General features: G+C 42.2%; 4 protein-coding genes across 5 annotated transcripts; all 4 read left to right on the forward strand.

The window, feature by feature from the left end:
• Positions 1–510: 510 nt before the first annotated feature.
• On the forward strand, positions 511–6,200 carry foxred2 (FAD-dependent oxidoreductase domain containing 2). The gene is made up of 10 exons (XM_040045784.1): positions 511–685; positions 1,564–1,781; positions 1,875–2,180; positions 2,265–2,516; positions 2,599–2,907; positions 2,999–3,165; positions 3,343–3,508; positions 4,539–4,765; positions 4,854–5,024; positions 5,387–6,200. The coding sequence occupies exons 2-10, from the start codon at positions 1,567–1,569 to the stop codon at positions 5,617–5,619; spliced, it is 2,046 nt and encodes a 681-aa protein (XP_039901718.1). The 5' UTR covers positions 511–685; positions 1,564–1,566; the 3' UTR covers positions 5,620–6,200.
• A 120-nt stretch (positions 6,201–6,320) lies between these two features.
• ankrd54 (ankyrin repeat domain 54) lies at positions 6,321–11,359 on the forward strand. Its single transcript, XM_040045814.1, has 8 exons — positions 6,321–7,120; positions 7,621–7,668; positions 8,332–8,430; positions 8,566–8,637; positions 8,746–8,793; positions 9,945–10,069; positions 10,197–10,304; positions 10,449–11,359. Exons 1-8 carry the CDS (start codon positions 6,733–6,735, stop codon positions 10,521–10,523), a joined length of 963 nt encoding a protein of 320 aa, XP_039901748.1. The 5' UTR covers positions 6,321–6,732; the 3' UTR covers positions 10,524–11,359.
• Positions 10,460–18,401, forward strand: hmgxb4a (HMG box domain containing 4a). Of its 2 annotated transcripts, none has more exons than XM_040045788.1 (13): positions 10,460–10,519; positions 12,210–12,296; positions 12,476–12,612; positions 12,695–12,770; positions 12,871–13,467; positions 13,640–13,843; positions 16,404–16,579; positions 16,669–16,750; positions 16,854–16,918; positions 17,006–17,102; positions 17,193–17,356; positions 17,479–17,601; positions 17,740–18,401. In XM_040045788.1, exons 2-13 carry the CDS (start codon positions 12,260–12,262, stop codon positions 17,782–17,784), a joined length of 1,803 nt encoding a protein of 600 aa, XP_039901722.1. In that variant the 5' UTR covers positions 10,460–10,519; positions 12,210–12,259; the 3' UTR covers positions 17,785–18,401. The 2 variants fall into 2 exon arrangements, with proteins under 2 accessions (XP_039901722.1, XP_039901721.1); XM_040045787.1 differs by lacking the exon at positions 10,460–10,519 and adding an exon at positions 11,470–11,576 and having other exon boundaries at positions 17,740–18,397.
• Positions 18,402–19,148: 747 nt separating this feature from the next.
• si:dkeyp-69e1.8 (uncharacterized protein LOC100001340 homolog) lies at positions 19,149–25,562 on the forward strand. The gene is made up of 3 exons (XM_040045809.1): positions 19,149–19,299; positions 19,674–19,822; positions 23,400–25,562. The coding sequence occupies exons 1-3, from the start codon at positions 19,275–19,277 to the stop codon at positions 24,252–24,254; spliced, it is 1,029 nt and encodes a 342-aa protein (XP_039901743.1). The 5' UTR covers positions 19,149–19,274; the 3' UTR covers positions 24,255–25,562.
• Positions 25,563–25,669: the final 107 nt, after the last annotated feature.

Genomic DNA, 25,669 nt, shown 5'->3' on the forward strand with positions numbered 1-25,669 from the left:
ATATGTATATAAAAATGTAACTGTACATACTTGTTAGCGTTTTCAAACTGAATTTGTTATCACTTAAGCCTGCAGTACGTTCGCTGTCCACCAGGGGGCCCTGGCCCACACTGCTGGAAAAGCAGTTACGGATAAAGCTACCCAGCAGTGTGTAGCTGTATAATTAAAGTGCTTTATTCATTAAAGAATAATAATGATGCGATAATATAGCGTATATTATTCCAAATAGGGGGCACACTGCATCATGAGTACTTTTGCTGTATGGAAGTGTATTATGATGCTAAAGTGTTTGTACTTTTACTTACTCCAGATTATGACTTATAGCTAATTGTCTAAGCACGTTTTATTATTTATTTTTTTAGATAAAATTATATCAGACACACTTTGTTATTCCAAACTGTATTTATGTAACTGTTGAGTAATTCCCCATTATAAGAGCGCGTCTTTCCTTCCTTTCTCGCCTGCTCCGGTCGTAAACACGCCCCCTGATGCACGCTCCCCTCCATTGGTGTTTGTCATCCGGGGGCGAACTGGGCTGTGCCAGTGGATTTGTGGAGGACTGCTGCTCTCTCTCGCACAGAGAAATCTGTGTAAGATGCAGGACAGTAAACATGTAGCAGCCGTGACCGGATCGACACGCGGTGAACTCCAGATGCTGTGCGTGAAGGATCGAGCCATTTGAAAGGTGAGGTGTGAGGTCTCCGTGTTTGACGACGTTAGCTGTTCTCACATCTGGTTGAGCGGGCGAAGGCAGTGGCTGCATCCTCGACGGAGTGATATAACATCGGCTGGAGAGTTCACGGAGAGCCCGGGATCCCCTGCGGACCCTACACCTGTGTCTCTTAGCACGGTTCTACTCGCTTCAGCCCTACTAATGATCGCCTTGGGTTCCCTTTAGGTTTTATACCGAATACGTTTCTGTGGCTTCATGTGGAGCTCCTGCATGGAGCCCGTTCTCCCAAATACCTACGCAGGCTGGGCTCGGACACAGTTAACTTGACCAAACTTGTTCGATATTTTTACATGACAAATACGTTTTATCATAAAATCCAGACTTGTTCTGTTTATAACAATCCAGGTACTATTGAAAATTGTTCATTTATTGAAATAGGTTGGTTTTGTGTGGGGAGGTGGCACATAGGGAGGACGCAAGAGGAAGATGATCAAAATGTTCGATGATAAAAAAATACAGTGTAGAAAACTGGTTTGGATAAAATTTGTACGATTTTTAGGTTCAGATGTAGTGCCGTGCCCTTATACACATGGATTACATCAAGTGGGACTGCACTGCACAAGAACCTGTAAACAGCTTTGTATTGGAACTGATGATACACCACAGTTGGCTAAAGAAACCTGGAAAAGTGTTGCCTGCACTGATGAGTCTCAGTTTATGCTTCAACTGCTTCCAGCAGGATAACACAGGATAACAAATCATGTCGCATGATTCGCAAATAATCTCAAAAGGGTTTATAAAAGTCGAATGTTTCATTGTTATTACTTATATATTCATCGTGTTAATATATATATTTTTTTTTACTTCCATCATTGCCTCATATTCATCAGGTTATGGATCCGAGCCTTCCTTCTGTCATCCTTTTCATCCTGATTGGCTATGTTTTAAGCTCTTTTGATAACCGCCACCACAATGTCACCCGCCGGTACGACTACTGCGTGCTTGGAGCCGGCCCCGCAGGACTGCAGATGGGATATTTCCTCTCCCAGGCCAGGAGAAACTATGTCATCTTGGAGAGGAACTCGGGACCCGGCAGCTTCTTCAACAAGTAAGGAACTTTGGGCGAGCTTTCAACATAACACACGCGTTATCCTCCCATATAAACTCTGAGGGACGTCTTCTTTGCTTTGTTTTGTATAAGGTATCCCAGGCACAGGAAGCTCATCAGCATCAATAAGATCTACACGGGAAGGGGGAACCGAGAGTTCAACCTGCGCCACGACTGGAACTCGCTGCTGAGCGATAAACCTGACCTCCTCTTCAAGAGGGTCAGCGATGAGTTTTACCCGCCCGCTGATGCCTTCCCTCAGTACCTGTCCTTGTTTGTGGGGGAGCTAGGGTTGAGGGTACAGTATGGTGTTGATGTCGGGAGGATCAGGGCAGTGCAGTCTGCAACGGGAAGACACTACATCCTGACTGACCAACATGCGTCAGACTACACGTGCAGGTATTTTGTCTCTTGCTGATCCTCGGAGGAGAAATTTGCATTGGTTTGGATTGTTCTGTTGCACTCTTGTCCTCTCTCCATCAGCGTCCTCCTGGTAGCCACGGGCCTGTGGGTTCCTCACACGGTGGACTTTGTCGGTGCAGACCTGGTTGAGGGCTATGAGTCCATCTCCACTAACCCCGAGGACTACAAGGACCAGGCTGTACTCATTCTGGGAAAGGGAAACTCTGCTTTTGAAACAGCCCAGAGCATCTTAGGAAGAGCGAGTCGGGTGCACATGCTCAGTTCCAGCCCCGTTCGCCTTGCGTGGCAAACGCATTACGTGGGAGATCTCAGGTAAAATAAAGGATGGTTTCAAAACAATCATTACTTATTATGTCCCATTTTATTTCTTAAACCTGCTCCCCTGCTTATCCAGAGCTGTGAATAATGAGCTGATAGATACGTATCAGCTGAAGTCCCTCGATGGGCTGGCGGAGGCCCGTCTGGAGAAGATCGTTATCGCTCAACAAAAGGAGGAAGGCAAGAGGAGACTGGGTGGAAAGAAGAAAGAGAAAAGGAAACAGCTGTATCTCACGTTAAATAAGTACATGCACAGTAGGAACAGTTTTGATGCGACACAGGAAGAACTGCCGGGGCATCACATCGACAACTTCCCCATGCGAAAACCCTATGATCGAGTCATCCGATGCCTCGGATTCCGGTTCAACTTCAGCATATTTGACAGGTGAAGGCTGATGTTACGTGCTCTTCTTATGCTATCTAAGCACAATATGTAAGATAAGCCTGCTCATATCGTATTAAAAAATTCTCCTCAGCTCCGCCTGCCCACCGAACAGTGAAAATGCCAAAGGGAGGTTGCCTGAGTTGACACCCTGGTACGAAGGGAAGAACACCCCGGGTTTGTTCGTGCTGGGAACTGCATCTCACTCCAGAGACTATCGCTCATCTGCTGGCGGCTTTGTGCATGGATTCCGTTACACAGGTGACAGACTGCTGTTGTTTTGTGACATTTTGAAATTCCCATCACCGTTTGTTAAAGGCACCGTGGCATCAGATGATCTATTGCAAATGTAGTTGGTACAACAGAAAAGTGAATTTTGTGCCAGTTCGACCTGTGATCAGGATGATTTTAACATGAACTGTGTTTTGTCTAACACAGCACGAGCTGTACATCGTTTACTTGAACACCGTTACCACAGGAACGCGTGGCCATCAACACAACTGTTGGCAACACATTTGCAGTCGTGGATTCTGAAGCGGGTCGACGAGGCCTCGGGGCCATACCAGATGTTTGAGGTGCTTGGAGATGTCATACTTCTTCGAGGGTAAGTATTTATTGCATGCTTGCTTGTTCCAGCTGTTCTCCTTTTTCCACTCTTGCTCATTCATGCTTATTAGGTTACATGTCCTGATAGTCTCAGAATTCATACTGACTTTTGGGGGGAGCAGCTAACTTTTTGGGGCTTCCCTTGTAGTCAAAGGCCACTTTTACAAGTAATAAGTCCGCAGTCTAAAACATGGGTATCCATGATCTGAATCTACCTTCCAAAAATTGCAGCACTGTTCCAGTTTTCTGTTGGCAAATTCTGGTAAGGTTGTGTAATCTTTTCCTCAGTTTCCTGTTCAGGAGTGGCAACATTTTTCTTCTGCTGCTGTAGCCCATTTGCTTCAAGTTTTTACATGCTGTGCATTAAGAGATGCTCATCTACATATCTTGGTTGTTACAAGGGGTTATTTGAGTTACTGTTGTCATCCTATCGGCTTAAAGCAGTATAATTCTCCTCTGACTTCGGGCATCAACAAGGCATTTTTAGCCAGAGAACAGCTGCTCACTGGACATTTTCTTTAAACCCTAGAGATGGTAATGTGGGGAAAATCCTAGTAGATCAATACTTTCTCAAACACTCAGTCTCAAACACTCTGACACCAGCAACAATGCGATGTTCAAAGTCACTTAAATCACATTTCTTCCACATTCTGTTGCTCAGTTTGAATTGTGGGAGCTCAAAGTGATCATGTCTACATGCCTAAGTTGCATTGTCAAACAAATGTGCTTGTATTGTTGAGAAAATGTTTTTATCCTTGATTCTAATCTGCTGTTTAGCCTGTTTTACACTGCTGGAGCTGCAGCTACTAGAACAGAATACCTGTTTAATCAAATACATTCATTTCACTCTGATCTTCGAACAAACTAAATTGATGTCCAGTTCCTTCAATATTAGGCAGTTATTGTCCTTCTTTGCCAGAAGAGTAAAGTCTCCAAACTACGACACCGCCTTACATCATCACAAGAAACAAAGCTGCAGTTGTTGATATTCATTATATATTTTATTCTCCTTTCTACTTGACTCTAAGGTCTCACTGTGAATACTTGGAAGAGTTTCCACTCCAGGCCCTGCCTCAGCTCTCCTCTCTTTCTGGCCACGATGTCTCCATGCATGGACTAATAGTTGTAGTCATGCAATATGGGAAGAAGAAAATAGACTATCTGGGGCGCAGCAGGGCAGAAACAGAGTGGACTAATGCTTGGAAATCCAACTTTCTTCACCCTGTTTTATACTACTATAAAACACTACCTTCTGGTGAGTAGGAATGGTGTCACCATCAAAAAAAGATTCGCTGTATACTTGACAGGGAAAAAATAAAATGTGATCTTTTTTTTCCCCCCAGTGGAAGAAATGAAGCTACGTCCCAACGGCTGGCCTTTACCGCGCCCCCAAGCCATTCATCACATAGTGGAGGACTTCCTCACAGAATGGGACGCTCCAATATCTCACATCCAGCCACTGCGACGCTTCCTGGAGCACTGTCTCCAGACTGACCTCAGGGCCTTCTATGCAGGTAATGCACACATTAACAGCTTATCTGGCAAAAAAGAATGGTATGTTCCTACTTTTTCAGTTTTTAAATTTTCCAGAGAAACACGTCTAAGAAAAGAAGTACACCTGTGAATAAAGCATGCTTTCAGTTTAGGTTTAGGTAGCTGCTCTGCACTGTGTTGGCAATGGTATTGAAGAAGATAATAGTGAAGGTAATAATAGTAAAAATCACTTTCAGAAAGACATCTACTGTAATTTAATGTATTCCCTGTGTAATCCATTGTTCTAAATTTAAATGGAATTAAGAAATGATCAGACAAATAACATGACTTCTTTCAGCAGCTGGCGGATTGACTCATTCCCTTCTGTCCTCTGGTTTTTCAGAATCCTGCTTCCACTTATCCCTCACCCACCGCACACCACCACTGTTTTGCCAGCAGGGATACCTGAAGCAGCAGGGGATCCCTCGCAACAGCCAGCTGCGACAGCGCGTTCATGACGCAGGACTGACGCACACCGAGCAAGACGTAGGCACATCCGATGCTGACTCGACATTTCCAAATTACCTGGCACCAGCTGGAGCATCCGTATCTTCAGGACTGAAACTTGACTTATGATTGTTTTACCTAAGCGTGCAGCATGCACCTGTAAGATTTTTCAGAATTGCTACCTCCAGCACTTGCAGTCATTACCTCCACGAGGCCAAATCTTTTTTGGACAGAATGCCATCCTACAGATCTGTGTTTCCCAACCTGTTTACCGGCTTGAAACAAAGCAGTTTTTCTTAGAGAGTTCTGCTGCTTCATTGTTTCAACCAAAGACTAATTCTCCCTTCTTTATGTTATTAGTATTCAAAGTATTAAATAAAACAAAGAACTACAATTATCCTTTATTATATCACGTTGATATATTTCCTATTCTCTAAGCTGACTGCTGATGCTTTAGATATATCATGTGACCATCATTGGGAGTCAAGACCTGCAGATTGGAAACCACTGCTCATCACTTTAGGGAGAGGTACGCTGTCCCATAAAAGCTCCCAAGTAATTATTTTCATAAGTGTTTGTATACAGGATGTTGTGTGTTATTTTCATATCATGCAGATCTATATATCATGTAAAGCTCTACAGGTGGAGGGTGGGTATCACAAATATTTATGCATAAAAATTATGGTAAATGATTAAACAAACATCAAAAAGGAAACTCTAGTTATTTTTGTTTGTTTTGTTTTTTTAATTTAAATTATTGGCTTTTGGGTAACATTAGTGCATTTCTCAGTGCGCATGCCCAGCGCAATCGTCGGCCCAGCACTGGGACAGTTTGATTGGCTGCTCGATTGCGATCGTGCCATTGGACGGAAGTGAGTGAGCATCTCTTAATCTGATTGGTGATTCATACTTCGAGGTTGTTGGCTGTATGATGGGCGTGGCTTTTACCCGATGAAGTGGAAAATGTGCAATAGGGGACATTTTGATGTGTGAAGGAAAAAGGCGTCCGCAGTTTAAACACTTTACATTTTTCCAGGATGCAGTGACGCCACCGGGAGAGTAACTGTGTTTTCTGACGCTGTGTAACGGCCCGAAGAGTCGGTGCAAGATAAACATGCTTCAGACGAGGCGGACTCCCGATGCTACTCGCGGCTTTATTTCCCTTTAGCTTCAGCAGGAGTTGTAAGGTACCTTATGCAACGAGTACAGCGCAAAAATAGCTTCTCTATGCCAAGATAAAGTATGGATGGGTGGAGCGCTATCCCTGCCTCGGATAATGACCCGTCCAGCTCGGAGGGGGAATACATGGTGGAGCAGGGACCCGAAGAGGAAGCGGCGGACAGGGAGCAGCAGCAGCAGCAGCGGGGTAACGTGGACGGGATGGACGACATGGGCAACGGTGCTGTCGGGTTTGGGATGAGTGGGACAGGGGAGGGCAAAGTGGTGCTGGGTCGACTCGGACAGAGAGACGACAAAGAACTTAGGTACCTGCACTTGCTGTGGGAGCCGGGGCGAGGAGAGTTCGGTGCGGGTGATGTGGCGTGCAAGCTGGGGAAGATAACGGCGAGCAGGGCCAGGCGGCACCACAGAGCCGTGCGGAACCTGGGTCCCATCGGTAAAGATGTTTATGGTAAGCAACGGTATGGTAAAAGAAATAGTGTGTGCGGAGTTGTAGTTATGTGTTTGAAAATGTCGCTGCACAAACTAAGTAGTGCTGTGCAAGACTGCAAATGTTGGTATCGATCCGATACCAAGTGAATAACAGGTCGAGTGTTGCCGATACCGATGCTTTTAACCTATAAAGGTTATGTCATGAGATGAATCATCATCAATTTGCAAATTCTTTTGAAACTAACTAACCAGCACTAACTCATACTGCTAATGTCACATAAACTGAGAGCTGGTATGGTAACAGTGAAAATGCATGTCAGTAAGTAATGCATGCTGAGAAGATGTGTCACAGTGAATAAGAACATAATTCTCAGTGTTGAAGTTCTTATTCCTGTGTTGTTAATTGATAAAATGCTCCTCTGTATAAGGTCTCACATCTAATGCAGTGCAATTTGCTTCTTTCCATGAAAACCGGAAGAAATACTAACGTCCCTCTCATTGAATGTTTTCTTTTAACAGCTGCCAAAAGACTGAGGGAAGCAGCAAACAGCAATGATATTGACACAGGTATGAACAATGTTTTTTTTATGTAGCAGATTAAAACAGGGTTGACAGACAGGCAAAAGCCAGAATATTAAATTTAAAAAGAAAGGCTGACATTAAAGCCAAAAACAGAACAGGGTTACATTAGAGATTACATGGAAAACACGGCATAGACATACATCAAAGACAAATTGCCAACATAATTAGTAATACTAACAAAAATGTGCTTTTTGTGAGCCTTGGGCTTTTAAATGTAATTTTTACTCTTGGAATAGCCAGTAAAACACTGCGACGTGACCACATTGTAATTAATGCACCAGCACAAATGCCACCAACGACATTGACCACTTCAGTGTAGGTTACATCATAGCCTTCACAAAGTTTCACCCCACAAGTTAAAATCAGGCCTAAAGATCAACTCTACAAGGAGAAAGGTCAGGATTGAGGTGATGTGATGACATTTGCTAAAACATCAGAAAGCCTAGCTGCTGCATTTTTAAGTAGTTGGAGGTGAGTGAGTGACTTTTCATTTATACCCAGAAGGAGAGAATTGCCTGGGGTCTTGCTTAAACAAAAGAAAAGCATGGGTGAATACAGTAAAACACCTTGCGAGCACTGTCTGGGAGGGATGACTTCAAGTTGTGTTTTTCTATTTCCTTTTTTTGAAATTCACATTTTCTTCCTCAGTCCGAAAGCTCCTGCAAGATGATATAGACCCCTGTGCAGCAGATGACAAAGGAAGGACAGCTCTTCATTTCTCTTCGTGCAATGGCAATGAGAGCATTGGTAGGTTGTCAGTGGCAGATTTTGTTTACTGCGCTTCATATAACTCTGACTGATGCTCATAAATGTCCTTACCTTTACCTGGATTTAATATCAGTTGATCATTGTTCTTTCCCAATGTCTGTTTTATGTTTATAGTGCAGTTGCTGCTGAGCCACGGTGCTGACCCCAACCAGCGAGACAGTCTGGGGAATACCCCCCTCCATCTGGGTAAGAGACCATGACCCAGAAAACTCAAAACTAAAACTGAAGTCAGATTTCTGCATCGGATCGTGTATTTCTTTCACAATTCACTTTTTTCACCCCATGTTCCTACAGCGGCCTGTACCAACCATGTGCCTGTAATCACCACACTGCTAAGGGGAGGTAAGACTTTTGTACAGCAGCTAAATTCTCCATCTTTGTGAAACAATTACCAGAACTATATTGCTTTAGATATTATAAGGAGGTGTATCGCCCTAAGGAAACGTGTAAGAATTCATGCATGTTTCTTTTTAAGCACTTGGAACAGTGGAAATGGGGGTGGAGTACTCCAGTTACAATGACATTTGTTTTTTACCAGTGTAGTTTGTCCAAAAACTTAACGCTCAAGTCCGGGAGATAATTAAAATCCAGTGCATATGCATCAGCCGATCAGAGATTTGTCTACCAGCTGCTAATAATTCACCACAGAGTGTCCTGATATGGTAATACACCAGACAACATGCAGTACAATGTGGTGTTAGTAGGGTTGTAGTTAGCCAGCTAGCTTTAAATTAGACATGATACTTGACTCTGGCGGTGGCTAATTTATGGTGTTAGCTAATAAATTAATAAAGTACACAAACTAATATTAGCCTGAAGAAAGACAGCTTGAGGCAGGTTTTGAGCATGGACTGAGTATGTAAAAGATGGACATAGCTTCCAGATCTGAAAAACTATGCAAATATGGAAGTGCCCAGAACCTCTGACTCATTTTAATGGCCACAAGGAGGCGACGCATCTGGTTTTATAGAAATCTATCAAATAATATTCCCACCTCCCTTGATCAGTACGCTCACTTTATTGTGTGATTGAGCCTCCATCAGCCTCTAAGCTTGCAGTATTCTTGTTTCTTGGCCTTACTGCCCCTCACTCTTCAGTTCTGGTTTCAGAACTGCAAGAAACCTTCGTAACAGGGTTTCGCTAAACAGTTGGTGATGTCACAGTGACTTTGTCCATCTTTTATATACAATCTCTGGTTTTGATCTACAACACCAAATGAGGCTCTTGACTCAAATGCCCTGTGGATGTCTGTTGTTTTTCCCCAAATTGTGCCATATTCCCATCTGACCAGAAGGGCCTCACTAGAAAAAAACAAACCATGTAGCTCATATGTTGGACGGGAAACTCGTTAGCTTGATAATTGATTTCTTCATGGCTGCCATTTTTAATCTGAGTTAATAAATGAGGAAATGTGATGATAACTTAATTAGAATTTAAAGACAATTGAAGGTAATGGGTAATTGAGAGGTTTGTTTGTTATTGTTTTTCTTAAGGAGCCCGCGTGGATGCCCTTGATCGAGCTGGCAGGACCCCACTGCATCTAGCACGCTCTAAGCTGAACATTTTGCAGGAGGGAGATTCACGCAGCTTAGAAACACTGAGAGGGGAAGTCACACAGGTAGAAAATGGCTTTACTTTCTTAGAATAGTAGATGCGAACTGAGTTTGGAAACACGCAGTCTGACTCTGCCGCTCTTCCCCATTGATGGAGAATTTTTATGGGTTTTTTTTTTATCCGCCTGTCAGATTATTCAGATGCTGAGAGAATACCTGAATTTAATGGGCCAGAGTGAAGCTAAAGAGAGGCTGGAGCACATTTCGACACAGTTGGAGCACACCCGCACCAAAGAGCAGGTGAGACCTCATCACTCAGTCTTCAATTCTCCTATTCAGATGGACACATAATATTTGGACAACGCAACAAAACTTTAATATGTATTTTAGATTTGTGTTTTTTTTTCTCACCAGCTCTTACACAGCTCTGTGGTTTTCTTACAGGTGGATGAAGTGACTGACTTATTGGCCAGTTTTACATCACTCAGTCTACAGAAACAGAATTTGGGCGACAGGTAGAAGATAAAACACTGAAGAAGTGAAACTCAGCGCCTCTTTTTTTGGGGGGGGGGGCACAAGCTTCTGCTTTACTAGCTTCGACCTGGCCAGCACGAGCTGAACCACCACGCTGTGGTCATCTCTTAAACTGAGCGTTAAGATAAATTGCCCTTTGGAACAGTTGTACTTTTTGTTATATATGTTTGTTTTGGTAATTATTTGGTTGTTCTCAAACTGTAGGCTGTACCTCACTGGTGGGGTACAAAGCCACTGCATGTGGCTTCATATATATATGTGTGTGTGTGTGTGTGTGTGTGTGTGTGTGTGTGTGTGTGTGTGTGTGTGTGTGTGTGTGTTTAAATGAGTGTTGTTTTGATGTTATGCTGATGTTTTTTATTTTTAAATTAATGAATGCCAAAAATTGTGCATTTTGGTGATTGAACTTAAACAACGGTGAGAGTTTCGCAGTTTGTCCAGAGTGCCAGGGTGCTAACAGTGCTACACAACATTATTATCTTGGCTAAAATGATTAGATGCTAATCGTATAAGAACCCCCCTCACCAGGACAAAACACACTGAGAACAGGAAGCTAGTGGAAGTGCTGCGCGAGTGACAGCATTTGAGTCAACGTGCGATTGTGTTTGTGTGCTCATGCTAATTTCTTGCAGGTTACCAGTAAAGATTATTTGAGACAAAATAATTTAACATTTATCACTGTTGTGATTTTTGGTTCTTATGGACAGCCTCTTTGTATCGTTGCCTTTTCCTCTTGTGTTGCATGTCTGTGTGAACTGTACTGTAAGATTGACTTGGTTGTTAGAAACTGATGTAAATCAATAAATTGTTATCTTTGGATATATGTATAGTATTTTTGTCTGTGTCTTTATATGAGAGGGCCTTTGTAGTTGTCATTTGTTTCAGTGGATACAGAGATTTAATCAAAGGCTTGCTAATATGGCTACTTTTACGCCGATTGGCTACGTTACCTAAGCCCCTCCCCCCGCACCGACGCGTATTGTCTCGCCGATACTAAAGATGGCGACGGCACCCGCGTAAATTGGAGATCTCTTGGAGGTAGTAAAAATTATTTTTCTTCACCTCCCGGTGTTTCCAAACTACACATTCTTGCACTGCATAGGAGATGGAGACAGGAGCGGAGTTAAACGCATGCCCGCGGGTTTCTTTTGTCCACTTGAGCTGACCGCGGCCTAGCTTGTGGGAAAAGCCTCGGGCTTTCCTTAGCGCTGTTCGCCGGCTAGCTCAAGGCACACTCGGCATGACTGATTGGGAGCCTTTAAATGTTGGGAAGCGACAGGGTGAAAGTGGATAGAGAGGGGGGTGTGTTTGTGTATCTTTACGAAAGTAGGCGGGAAATTTTTTTTTAGCTGTAATTTTCTGTAACTCTTTTTATAGGAGTGGGGCCATATTATAAATGCAGTATAACACAAATAGCATTTTTCCTGAAGTAACTGCTACTCATTGAGCACTTTTAGGTACATCCAAGCTGCTTCGAGGGCTGAGTGTAGGATTAACCGGGAATAGTTAAAGCAAGACATAATCTGTTTGCAAGGAAATTATACCTGACTATTATTTTCACTTGTAACATTTACTGAAACTGCTCTGACTCGCTTTCACCCTGGTGTTGATATGTTATTTAATGTCTGGACTAGTGTTTTGATTTTTGCTCTTGGTGTTTTTACTTAACAGGTCGGTGTGTTGTCTGACATCTCATATCAAGTGTTGGCAAAGGGGAGACCATGGCTTTTGAGGAGATCAAGGGTAGAGAAGCCATTGGTAATGAAGTGTGACTTATTTACCTTTAGTACCCCCAGAAACACAAACGAACTGTAACAAAACTGCATTTTAGTCTAATCGCTGCTCTTCTGAATGAGATGCACATGTGACCAGAATAATTAGGGTTTTTTTTTTTCTTGTGGAAGCCAGAAATATGACGTGGATTTTGTGCATTTTAGATGTGGGAATGGAGGGAGACAGGGGGCTCGTGGCTGGTCGCAGCCAGAGGGAGAAGAGGAGGTCGTACAAAGATCTGTTGAGGGAAGAGGAGGAGATTGCTGCTGAAGTACGGAAGTCTTCCAAGAAAAGGCCTAAGGTAAGTTATTTGTCATCAGTAGCTCACCGTCAGTGTTCATGATGGAAGCTATTTATTATGGTTTTGATATTTTTCAAATCAGGATTCAGAACTTTTCATGCTGGGAGGAGAATCACACAAAAAGAAGAAAAAGCATAGCGATGACTACCATTACAGAGGTGAGTGGTTGTGTTTTAATTTAACACTGGGAAGATATATTGTCATGTTGTGTTCTTGTAATTGAGCTTGTATTTTTCTTCCTTTTTATTCTCTCAACAGACCATGATGGTTCAGGCCCTCCTCCCCACAAGAAGAAGCACAAGTCTTCGGACCGCTCCCCGCCCCTTTCTTCTCCCTCATCATCCCATCCCACAGATACGGCGATGGGTCTCCTGCAGGCTATCACCTCTCCCCTGGCCACAGGTTCAGATCCCAGCCCCCACTTGCATAAGAAGCCCTCCTACCCGTCCTTCTCTTCGCACTCTTCCAAGGACCGCAAACGTGAGAGCAGCGGCGGCGGTGGAAGCACGGGGAGCCATTCTTCTTTCTCTCACTCCCGTCCCACCTCTTCGTCATCATCTTCCTCCAAGAAGCACTCCTCCAGCTCCTCTTCCTCCAAATCCTCTCTGTTCCACGGCGGCGTCCCCAAAGAAGAGCCCTTGACATTACGTGAAGCGGATGGACTGAAGATGAAGCTCATCATGTCGCCAGAGAAAGAGGAGGGAGAGAGCTTCCCATGTACGCCGCACTCCTCCAAAGGAGGGGTGAAGAAAGAGAAGGATCGGGAGGGGGCACTACCTTCAAAGTCGCCCAAGAAGAAGCTGCAGCAGAATAGAGATCCGCTGCCTGTGGTGGGGAAAGAGGTGGAAGTGGAAGGTAGGATGAATCTGTACATTCGATCAAAAAATGTTCAAATTTGGATTAATCACTTACAAAAAAAAGTCTGACTTAAGACTTTTGCACAGTTCTGTATACACAGCACACTATCCATTTCCTCAGTTTTTATTTTTTCTTAAATTAATATTTGTTATTCTACTCTGGTATGAAGGACATTATGGAGGTGGCATGGGAGATGAAAGCTCTTCTTCTGGGGCAGAACTGGAGGCAGGTGAACTGGTTATAGACGATTCATATACGCACTTGTCAAAAAAGAAGAAGAAGAGCAAGAAAAGCAAAAAGAAAAAGGACAAAGAAAAAGACAGAGACAAGGAGAAAAGTGGGAAGGACAAGAAGCACAGCAAAGGATTTAGCGGTGAGTTCACTCAGAAGCATTTTTTTGGGAACACTTTGTCCTGCATTTTTGGTATTGGAATCAAACTGTGGAAACAGAGGCGTCTCTATTGTTTATACATGATCATAAAAACACAGTTTACACTTTTTGGGACCGTCTGTACAAGTTAGCCAGACTCATGTCTAGCTGCCAGCAGTTATTGTGGTTTCATGCCAACATTTAATAATTGGTTTCCTTATGGCTGACAAGAGGAAACCTGCTGCATCAGGGTTTCACTTGGAAAATTTAGCTTTAGTCAGCTTCAACTCTCCCCATGGTTTTTGTTAGTTGTTAAAAGTGTCAGCATAACTGTAACCATAACTGTTAACAACATAACATGTGCTGATTTACTATACTAATACACTTTTCTAATGTTAGGAACCTTAGGAAATGCACTAACATTGATACAGTGATACTTAAATTCGTGTTTTACAGGGTAGTTATACCAAAGTCATGCGCTTTGGTATAACTACCCTGAGTCATGGTATTAATGTGGTGCAATCAGTCTTTCAGAAAACGCAGCTAAATGCAATACACTAAGTTAAAAATAAATTAAACATCAGGGCAACTCCAGAAAACTCAGCATTCTCTAAAAATAGTTTAGGCTGTTTGCTTAAGCAAAGTGTCCAAGAGGACTGGCTAAATATGAACGTTTTTCCACCTCAAGTGAAGGTAACAGTGTATGTCTGTATAAGTCTGTAGTTACTTGAGATACAGTTAGCTTCAGTTTATGCTCCATTTAAAAAAAAAAATAGTAACATACTGTCAGATGTCAAAATCAAATCCACTGTCATTGTGTTGGATAAAAAGACAGAAAAACAAGCAAACAGCTGCAAGGCGATAATGAGTTAACTTTGAAAGTATTTCAGTGCTCGACAGCGTGAGGAGGGCAAGTGGAGCCTGAGCTGTTCCTCTCTGGGTGACAGACACTTTTCTAGGGCTAGCAAACTAAATGTTTCAGGTGTCTGATATCCTCTGTTTTCATAAAGCATTTTTAAAATCAGCTTCCTATGTTCAGGTTCAGTGTTCACCTCAAGTCAGTGAGGCATAGGTAAGTGATTGCCTCATGAAAGCCCAGTTCAGCATGAAACAAGGATCAGCAGTAACCACACAATGCAACTGTAATAGAATAAACAATGATAAAGATAAAACAAACTACACTGTGCATAGTGTTCAAAATAAAGATAAACATAAAAATGTGATCAACAAAAAAGAATAAACAACTGTGGTAAGAGTATATTGTTGTCATGTCAAGTACATTAAGATAAAAACTGGTGTGTGAAGTTGGCAAACAACATTATGACAAACAGTCTGAGCAGAATGGGACCTGACCGGTTTGAATGTCACATGATGTGATTTGTCTTCTGATTAATGCTGTCAACACAGTGGCTGTTGATGACTAAGGGAAATGGCATTTGAAGGTTTCTGCCAGGAAACTCTGCTTTCGAGGACACCGTCGAGTGTGGGATTTAGCTAGGTTTGAAGCAGAAGCATTTCATTATCCTTTAGTTCTCACCGAGAGCTTTCGCAAATGATATCAAGGAAGGAGGTGGCATTTAGAGGCTGAAGTCTTTAAAAACTCTTTGTATTGTAAACACAGCTGTAACGTTGGCAGGGGAAAAGCCAGTGATTCTTTTCCTATTCACTGCTGCTACATTTTACAGCACGCTTAAGCTGAAATGAATTGATGTGACTGCTGAAGCTTTATAGCTTAAAATGATGTAGGTTAAACAGCAGCCACCACCTCTTTTTCTAGTAGTGATACCGGCCTGGAGGCATGTTTAACGGGTGGGGTTAGTCATGAGGGCCCTCTCTGAGTTAGTCACTTTGAAGCACTTTGAACTAAGTGTGAGCTAAAAACCACTGGGAGGAGGGTGCTATAGGCTCCAGATTCTCAATAACAATATTTCTGATGATACAGAAAAATGCTACTTGTATTCAGCAGCATTTATAAGTTTAAGTAAATAAAGGTTATTTGCCATCCTCCTTTTCCAGTTAGCTACTGCCATTAGTGGCAGTCAGCAGCTGCACAATATTGTTAGTGATTTAAAAAAAAAAAAAAAATCCACCTGGGATGTTGGATCTTGGGTTGAACTTTTTTATCCAGCTGCTTAAAGCCCAGCGTTCCCACCGTCTAACCTAATCAGTAATTTCCTCTTCCTGTCATATGGAGTAAATTTGTTTGCTTTTAGACTGCACAACACCAACTTCTAGTATCTCCTCCTTCATAGTCTGGTTGTACTTGATCGTGTGTTTGTGGTTTCCACTTTTAGCAGGAACCATTTTCTTGCATATTCTGCAAAGCGTTGTGCTTTGTTTGAGGTTGTTTCAGATACTAAACTGTCATCAGAGACCAACACAGGATTGTGTCATTGCTTCCATAGAGGAGAAGGGAATTAATGCAGTTATTGGGCAGTTGAATTGATGAGTATTAATACTGACTCCATCCATAACAATGTTTCACAAAAGGGCCCATTTCTTTTCTGAAGTCAGTGTAATTAACTCTACATCTGCCCATTTATCTTTGTATGACTGTCACCAGACTCATCAAAGAGCCACAGTCACTCCCATCCCACGGTCACTCACAGTGCTGTGGGCCCTATGTATGCCATGGGCACGCCTATCCCTCCGCACCACCACCAAGGCAGCGACGGTACGACAGAGAAGAAGAAGAAGGAGGACAAAGATCGAGACAAGCACGAGAAGGATAAAGATAAGGTAAGATAGTATTTAGTTACATTTCTCGTTCTTTGTAAGGAAATGTTAATGATGTGCTCAATTGTTGTTGTTGTTTTTCTGTCATCAAGCCCAAGAAGAAAAACACAACAGCGTATCAGGTGTTCTGTAAGGAGTACAGGGTCAACATAAATGCAGAACAGCCGGGACTAGGTGAGAAAAACTTTGAAATACAGTATAATTTGTGATGAAGCACTTTAAATCTAACGGTAAGAAAAAAACATATAAACTGAATGGGTTTGCATATAATCTGCAGTGTTTGGCGAACTGAGTAAAAAGTTGGCAGAGGTTTGGAAGGCGATGCCTGAAAAGGACAAGCTGGTAGGTTTTTGTCTTTTGCTATAATCCAGTGTGGCTTACATGCCTTTAAGTGCTGGTGGTGTGCTTCATGTGTGTGTTTTTCTGTAGGTTTGGAGGCAGAAAGCTCAGTATTTGCAGCACAAACAAAACAAAGCTGAAGCCACGACGGTCAAACACAAGACGTCCAGCGAGACCAAAAGCAAAGGTATATTTGACTGTGAGCGCGGTGTTTTTTTTTAGTCCACTCACTGTTGGATCTTTGCTGCCGTCTGTAAGTGCCGTTTTCTCTGTAAAGTTGCAGGGACATCGACAGGAGTGGTGTCTCCAACCAGAGCGCCTGGCACCATGTCCCTGTCCCCGGCTCGAGTCCCAGATGTCGATCCCATCGATGCAGCGGCTCACCTGCAGCTGCTGGGAGAGTCTCTGTCCCTAATTGGACATCGGCTCCAGGAAACAGAGGTGAGTTTTAAATGCGCACACCTATAAAAGCTTTTATCTAGAAATAAAAGCATAAATGCAAAGTTTTAAATTGAATTCGTTAATGTGCAATGAAACCAGTAAGCCATGTTTTTTCGCACTAGGGGATGGTGGCTGTATCCGGGAGTTTGTCTGTTCTTCTGGACTCTATCTTGTGCGCGCTGGGCCCGCTGACCTGTCTCACAGCACAGATACCACAGTTAAATGGATGTCCTCGAAACGTCCTGGTATCGTACCATCAGCTTCATTCAATTCTTCACAGATTCTGCTGTTAAACGTTTCTGCTTGTTTTTGATAACCGTTCAATGTATAATATGTGGTTTTTATCGCTAACTGCTAACAAAGCTCTTGTCTCCTTCTGTCAGTCAAATACATTGGACAACATCGCCTACATCATGCCTGGACTTTGAGGAAAAGATGACTGGAAATCTGGGGGAAACACTTGACCAGGGAGATCCTTTGGACTTTAATTTAAGCCTCGGCTTGGCATTTGAAAAATGTGGATATTTTTAGCATCGATGTGTTTTTAAAGTGTATTTTTTTAAGAACTTGTTTCTCTTAGATTTCTAATTGCTGTATTTTTGAATGGAACATGTTAATCTTACAAGACACGTCAGCTTGGTTTTACTGTTACTGTACAACTGTCTGTTTTATGGATGTAGTGGACTGAATGTGTGTGTGTTTGTGTATGCTTAGCTCTTCAGTGGCACGTTAATTGCGTGAGAGTTCAATACATGTCTACATATTGAACTTTTTTCTTTTTTACAGAAGTGTACAGAAACCTTTAAGTTCCCTGCTCATCACTGACATAATGTAATATATTTCACATCTGCTTAGTTGTTCTTTTATTCTGTATAAATGACTCATTTTATACGTGTAATATTTTACTGTGTATATAACATGTGAAAACTTGATTGAATACACCTTTAGGTGTGATTTTGTTGTCGTGAAGAGCTGTTCCAACAATTCACCGCCGGCTTAAACTTGAACCATGTGGCAACATTAAAATGATCACTTCCCAGATTCAGCTAATATTTTTTAATGAATTCTGAGTGTCCATGCTTCCATGTTTATGTCAAATGTTGACCCTACCATTCAGTTTTCACAGTAGAAATTGAGACTCGTCAGACCAGGTACCATCCACTACTCTTTGATTGTGGTGAACTGTAGCCTCAGTTTCTTTTTCATAACTGACAGGACTGGCACCATGTGGGGTTTTCTGCTGCTGGAGCCCATCAGCTTCAAGGTTTGATGCGTTGTTTAGTCAGATCTTGTGCATACTGTGGCTGTAATTATTTAAATTACAGTTAACTAAGTCACTGGATATTTTCTTTTATTCAGACAACTGTATAAACCCTACAGGTGTTTGTGTGGTAAAATCCCAGTATATCAGCAGTTTGAGACCAGGCCGTCTGGTACCAACATCCAGACCATGTTCGAAGTCACTTTAATCACTTTTCTTCTCCCATTCTGATGCTCAGTTTGAACTTCAGGAGGTCATATTGACCATGTCTGCATTTCTAAATGCACTGAGTATTGGCTGGTTAGATATTTGCATTAACAGCAGATGGATTGGTGCAGTTATAAATGGCTTATCTGTCTTACCTTATGAGTAAGAAGTCTATGCTCAAAAACCAACTGGTCATTTGATAAATAAAGTCATCCAGTTAAACTGAGTAAATTATTCCCCCCGAGTTAACAATTGTAAACTTCGGTGCCGACATCCATGCCCTGATGTGCGCATGGTGCCATCAACACTTCCCACAACAGATGGAGCTGTGTTCACCTCTGGCGGAGTGAACTTCAGTGTCAGAGGCAGGGCTGAGTCAGCCCGCAGGAATTAGGAAGTGTGTGTTTACGCCTGATTCAACGCTACATACGACAGCGAGCAGGAACAGAAATGTCAGCATCTGCTACACAGTCAGGTAGGTTTGATAAATTGTCTCGCATGTGGCGTTTCGGGGGCAGAAACCATGAAATAAGAAAGGAAAGTTAGGGGCGCGGCTCCTCCACGGTCGGTTTACGGGAAGCAGCAGCTGCAAAGGGCGCAGCCCGCTGAGGTGAAACGCTTCAAAGCTCAATGTAGCAGACGAGCTTACGACACGCACACCCGGCAAACAGGGTGGGCCTTATCTCTGTAAACAACTCGCACGATAAAGAGCAGACAGCTTATACATGGCAGTTATTTTGGGCTATAAGTGAATTTAAAAACTCGGTCCCTTTAAAGTGAGCACACTTCAGTGTATGAAATAAGTGCAGCGTGTCATGAAAACGTTTTTTTCTCTCTCTTGTTGAGCAGAGCTGAGGCTGGTGGTGCTGGGCCGGAGTGGGGCAGGGAAGAAGACTGCAATATGCAAAATCCTCGGCCTGCAAGACTACCAGCAGGACACAGATGATGATGCTGTCCAGGAGTGCAGCAAACACAGAGGGGAAGTCGCGGGCAGACAGGTAACAATAACTGACGAGTATGGACTGTGGTCCTTTATAAGTTCACCTGCTTATTTCTGAAGTCTGCATGTCTCTTTTGTGCTTTTGAAACATTATAGCCAGATGTTTACAAAATACAATACCTTAAAATATGAGTATAAATGTCAATAAAAAAACAAAAACTTTATCTATTAATGTGTTAATTTCCTAAACAGTTAACATTAATATCGGAGTACCCCAGGGTTCAATTTTGGGTCCTCTGTTGTTTTATGTTTTTTTTTTTTTTTTTTTTTTGGTTAACTTTTTTTTTATAATGGTGGTCATTGAGACTCAGTGTCTCATTACATAAGAGGCCTGTTTCAGACAAAATTATTACAATTTAGATTAAATATGATTTAGTTTTAAGTTTAGTCTATAAAGTAATAATTTACCTACATTTAGTCCACCTACTGTAACCTGCCAGATGTATGTTCATAATATGATTATACAACAATCAGGCATAACATTATCACCACCTGCTTAATATTGTGTTGGTCCCCCTTTTGCTGCCAAAATGAGCCCTGACCCATCGAGGCACGGACTCCACTAGACCCCTGAAGGCCTGATCTAGCATCAAAATGTGAAGGGGGGAGGGCTCTATTGATTGTTCTTCTTTGTCCAGCACATCTCATGGATGCTCGATTGGATTGAGATCTGGGGATTTTGAAGCCAAGTCAGCACCTCAAATTCATTGTGCTCCTGAAACCATTCTTGAACCATTTTTTGGTTGGTGGCAGGGTCCATTATCTGGCTGAAAGAGGCCACAGCCATCAGTTAATACTGTTTCCATGAAAGGGTGTTCATGTTCTGTAACAATGCTTAGGTAGGTATGTCAAAGTAACCACATGGTTCGCAGGATCCAAGGTTTGCGTGTAAAACATTGGCCAAAGCGTCACACTGCCTCTGCCAGCTCACCTTCTTCCCACAGTGCATCCTGAGCCTAGATGTTCCTAAGTTAAGGGATGTGCACGCAGCCAACCATCCATGTGATGTACAAGAAAATGTGGTTTATCAGACCAGGCTACCTTCGTCCATTGCTCCATGGTCCAGTTCTGGTGCTCATGTGCTCATTGTTGAAGCTTTTGGTGATGGGCAGGAGTCAGGACCCACTAAAAACTGCCACGATCAAGGGATAATCAGCGTTACTCACTTCACCTGACAGTGGTTAAAATGTTATGCCTGATTGGTTTACAGCTACATGCTAAAATCAAGTAGCAGGTTGCTGAAGAACTGTCAGCTACAGTGGTGAAGACGACAAACTGACCATCAAATTCATGTTTGTCTTAATGTTTGCCATAAACCTGCCATTGACTGCAGATGAAAATTAGTCTGTGTGGCATATTTACATGAAGGATTTAAGGGCTTGTGTTAATATATATAAATTGTCCCTTTGAAATAAACATATATGTTTAAAAACATATATACAAGATAAATATTAAGGATCCATTTCTGGTTGTTTTGGCGACACCTGTGGTTACAATGGTTAATAACAGAAACATGTTTGTGTGAAAGAAAATGTAACTCCTAATAAATTCTCTCTCTCTCTCTTCTTGATAACGTGCTGCTGCTTAATCGTGCAGATGATAGATGCGGTCTGAATTTTGTCCAGTGGCATTTCCTGTAAACACCTTCTTGCATGTCGACATCACTGAATCCTCTCATCTGAAATGCAATCTGATGTACTCAGACGCAACAATGAGCATGAATGCATTTAAAAGCCAGTTTGCAGTATTCATTTGAGTTTCTTACCTCACAGGAAAAAAGAAATGTGTGCTTAACCAACCAGGCACATTTAAATGATTAAGAAAACCCACAAAATTAAGCATGACTGGTTTCAAAATTTTGCAAAAAAACCAATAAGCAACTGTGAAACTCTCGGGGCGTATCTGCTCAAGGCTTTGGTTTACAGCGCTCGCACCAGCCAAAAGAAACTGAGCCAACAGACCTGGGTTTGTTTTAACGCGTTAGTTGTAAAATCACAGCCTTGTTATATGCACTCTATGGTGTGAAATCTTGATGCACAGTGATACTAAATATATTCATCACTTTGCAGCTGTTGCTCTCATGTGGTCAACTATATATATAAAAAACAAACAAATGTGGTTAATAGGCTCAGTAATTCTACCATTAGCCTTCACACCTAAGCAAAAACAAACACCTGAATCTGCTGGGTGGTCAATGCAGTTAAATTTGTTTTACAGCCTCCAAGGAAGGCAAAGTGGACGATACTACTGTGAAAGGCTTGCCTAGTGTAATTCTAATATAAGCAAACAAGGCAAGCTACATTTATTAGTGTGAAGGAACTGCTGACAATGGACAAGGACAGGAGGATGAAGGGGAGAGAGATTAAGATACTATATACACAGGCTGTAAATAAAAGATGGATGTAGCCACTGTGGTTGTGACCCACATTTTTTAATCTTAATTTTTTAACATTAGGGTTTGGCTTCCACCAATGTTTTTTTTTTTTTTTTTTTTTTCCGAGTCAGAAGTGCCCGTATTAGGTCAAGATTGTGAATTTCTGTATCATAAGCTAATGCTAACAAGCTTGCTTGCCAACCTGCATCTGTAAACTGTATGAACAGAGATACTGGCTAATGCCTTGTAATAAACTAATAAAATACTCAAGTTTTACTAACCAAAACTGGAGTGCACACTTCTCGGACGGGCTGTGCCACACAGAAAGCTTTGTTATTTGTCAGATAAGCTATTAAAAACAGGCCAAAGGGCCACAAGCAAGAACTCAACTGACTAGCCTTAAAAAATTCAAATAGGTGGTTTATACAAACATACAATTGTTTTAAGGATGTGAATAAATGTTTGAGACCAAAACTGTTTTAGCTGTAAATGTGTTATTTTCATTTCTGAGTCGAGTATTTTAACAGCAGAGGATCGACTCGCTTTTGGAGCCAGCCTCAAGTAGTAATTCGAATTAGTTGTGTTTGAGCCCTGAGATTTGTTCCTTGGTTCCATAGCTTTCACTGGTAACAGATTGATCCATAAATCTGTGTTAAACTGGCTTCTGCAATTCAAATTCTGACATCCAAGAACGATTTACAGGTCAAAGGTAGCTAGCAAACTGCAGGCTGTAGTAACTTTCAGTGGATCAGCAGAACCACTGATGCTAACATGTAGTGGATTCTGTAAGGGTATTCTGTATTAGGGTTTGCTATAGAGTTAGTGTATTATTAAGACAAGAGTAAGTCCTAAACACACTTATAAATAAAGATGCAAAGGTATCTCAACAGTGCATTCAAATGTAGTTCAGTCTTTTCATATTTTTTCAGTGCTTTTGTTTCCAACATGAAAAATGTGTTCAGTAAATCTCTGAATTTACTGACTTTAATCCTTATAAAAGTGTAAATATCCATGAAATTTGTGAAGAAATTTTGGAATTGCCATGCACACACAGACTGAACTTCATTCACGTAGTGAGTTCAGTTTAAGAATACCAAAGTAAAAAAAAAAATCTTTGTAAATAACAGACATTTTTTTAAAACAGGTGCATTGTAATCAATTGTAATTGCTTTTTCTTTATGCTTCTGTCACGTCTCTGCAGGTGGTGATAGTCTCTAGTCCAGCCTGGTACGGTTCAGGTTGTAACTCAGAGGAAAGAAGAAATTACATTTCCTCCTTCATTGCCTCATCCAGCCCTGGACCACACGCCTTTCTGCTCTGTGTCCCAGCAAACCAGCCGGCTGATGAAGAGGCCAAGGCACTGGATGTCCTGAAGAAGCTCTTTGGTTCCTCTGCTGTAAGCAGAAATACCATCATACTCTTCACCCACACAGATGTGCTGGATGAGGACGAGCAGCTGGAAGAATACCTCGTCACATGGCGAAAGGACCTAATGGAGTTGGTGGAGAGATGCGGAGAGCGCTACCACACCCTGGAAGCCCGCAGTGGAGAACAAGATGGAAGGACAGCGGTGGAGGAGCTGCTGGAGAAAGTCGAGCAGGCAGTTATAAAGAGTGGGGGTTTACACTTTAGTTGCCCTCTGTACCAGGAGGCTGAGGAAAGGGTGAGAGAGAGGCAGGCAGAGATAGTGAGACAGAGAAGAGAGGAGCTGAATGACCAGGTGTCTCCCACAGACTCCCAACTGGAGAATGAGGAAGAATTGGAAGAGGTCCGGGAAGAAGCAGAGAGGAGCATAGGTGACCTGAATGTGGATGTAGATAGCATTTTTCCCTCTACTGATGTTTCACCTTCCACCTCTGCTCCGTCTTTCCTCGGGGGCTTGTGGGAAAAGCTGACAGGGTGGATTAGGTGGCTGTCCTCTCTGGTGAGAAGGGAGTCGCTGCTGGGGTCACTGGTCGGCCTGTTCGTGGGAGGGACGTATGGAGGTATGGTTGGGGCCACTGTGGGGTCTGTGGCTACTGAAGTGGGGCGAAGAAAAACAGAGAAAACTAAATGAGAAGCAATCTCATGTTTAAGTTGCACCTTAAAGCCACTCTACTGTGTTCCACAAACCACTGTATTACTGGGCTGTGGGCTTACCCACTAACACAAAATAGCATGTTTCCCTGATTACAAATAATGCTTTATAGATCAGTTTTAACCCGTAAATAAGGACAATTTAGGGTTTGCTGGATTTGAAAAATCTTTCGGCTGGTATGTTCTCAAATGTAACTGCCGCTGTCTTTTTTACTAGCTTAGTATTCAATATTGTCGGCATGACTCAGATCTTTGCCTCTTTCTGTACTTCAAGTACATGAAGACGCCATCTCGTCTGTAAACAAACCACTGAGTGGTAGCGAAAACTTGTCTTCCATGCAAACTGTGGGAGACTGCAGCAGTTTGCTGTAACCAAAGTAATCAGAGGTTTTCAGTGGAGCACTGGACACACCTTATTTCAACTAGTGATAGCACGCAACCTTCTGCAGCCACTTGCCAATTGATCAGGGAATGCACATTTTTTCCTAAAGACCGTTAGTTATCAGCTGGTTGTGGAGGCCTCTGTGACTGGGACCTAACAGAGCATCCGAGATGTCCTGATGAATGCAGCTTTCTAACCAAGCTTGCTAGCAGTGTTATTTTTTTTCACGTTGGCAAATAGTTGGTTCTTGACACAGTAAAAAGACACATAATAAAATTTATTTGGGGGGTGGCTGGTTCTGTCCAACTTGCCTTTCCTTTTAGCTCTATTTTTGATCTCCATCAGCTTCTGAGGAAAATATCAAACTTTTAAGCTGCTGTGTTCACAAGCTAGTTTCTGACTTTGCTGTGTTTGTTTGTGTTTTCCCCTCCCTTTTCCCTCCCTTCCTCTGTCAATGAAAAAAGTCAGCGAAAACGTAAAAATCAACAAGCTTAAAAAAGTTGACATAGAGTGCAGAGCTAGCGCTACACTAGCTCGTCAAACTAACTGCATCTAAACCCATTACTGTGAAAATTTTGAATATCCTTTTAACTTTCCTATAAAAAGGATATCATACAACAGCCAAATCGATTATTCATAACCTTGCAAGCAGCTCGTCCTTATGAGTGGACTATTACTGATCTCTAAAGAAATTATTTATCATTAAGTAACAACTCCTGAACCTGTTTTATGCTTTGTAGAGAGGGCACAGGGAAGGCTTGAAACACTTTTGTTAGGAGGCAATACCAAGAAGAATCCACAAGGTGGTGACATTGACCTTTATATAGAAGTTTGAAGTTTTCTGAGGTGAACTGAAAGAAAATCATTTACTGCCTACCAAGCAAATAAAAGCTGCTGTTTTAAGTACACTCCAGTGTGATTTTTTTTAATCTGAAATGATTGTTCTTCACAGAGATGAGCTGTGGTTACTTGTAGTATGTATGTGTTCTCTTGAGATGCTTTTCTACAATGGC

This window comes from Simochromis diagramma, unplaced genomic scaffold, assembly GCF_900408965.1.
Source record: "Simochromis diagramma unplaced genomic scaffold, fSimDia1.1 OVJJ01000150.1, whole genome shotgun sequence".
Taxonomy (NCBI): Eukaryota; Metazoa; Chordata; class Actinopteri; order Cichliformes; family Cichlidae; genus Simochromis; species Simochromis diagramma.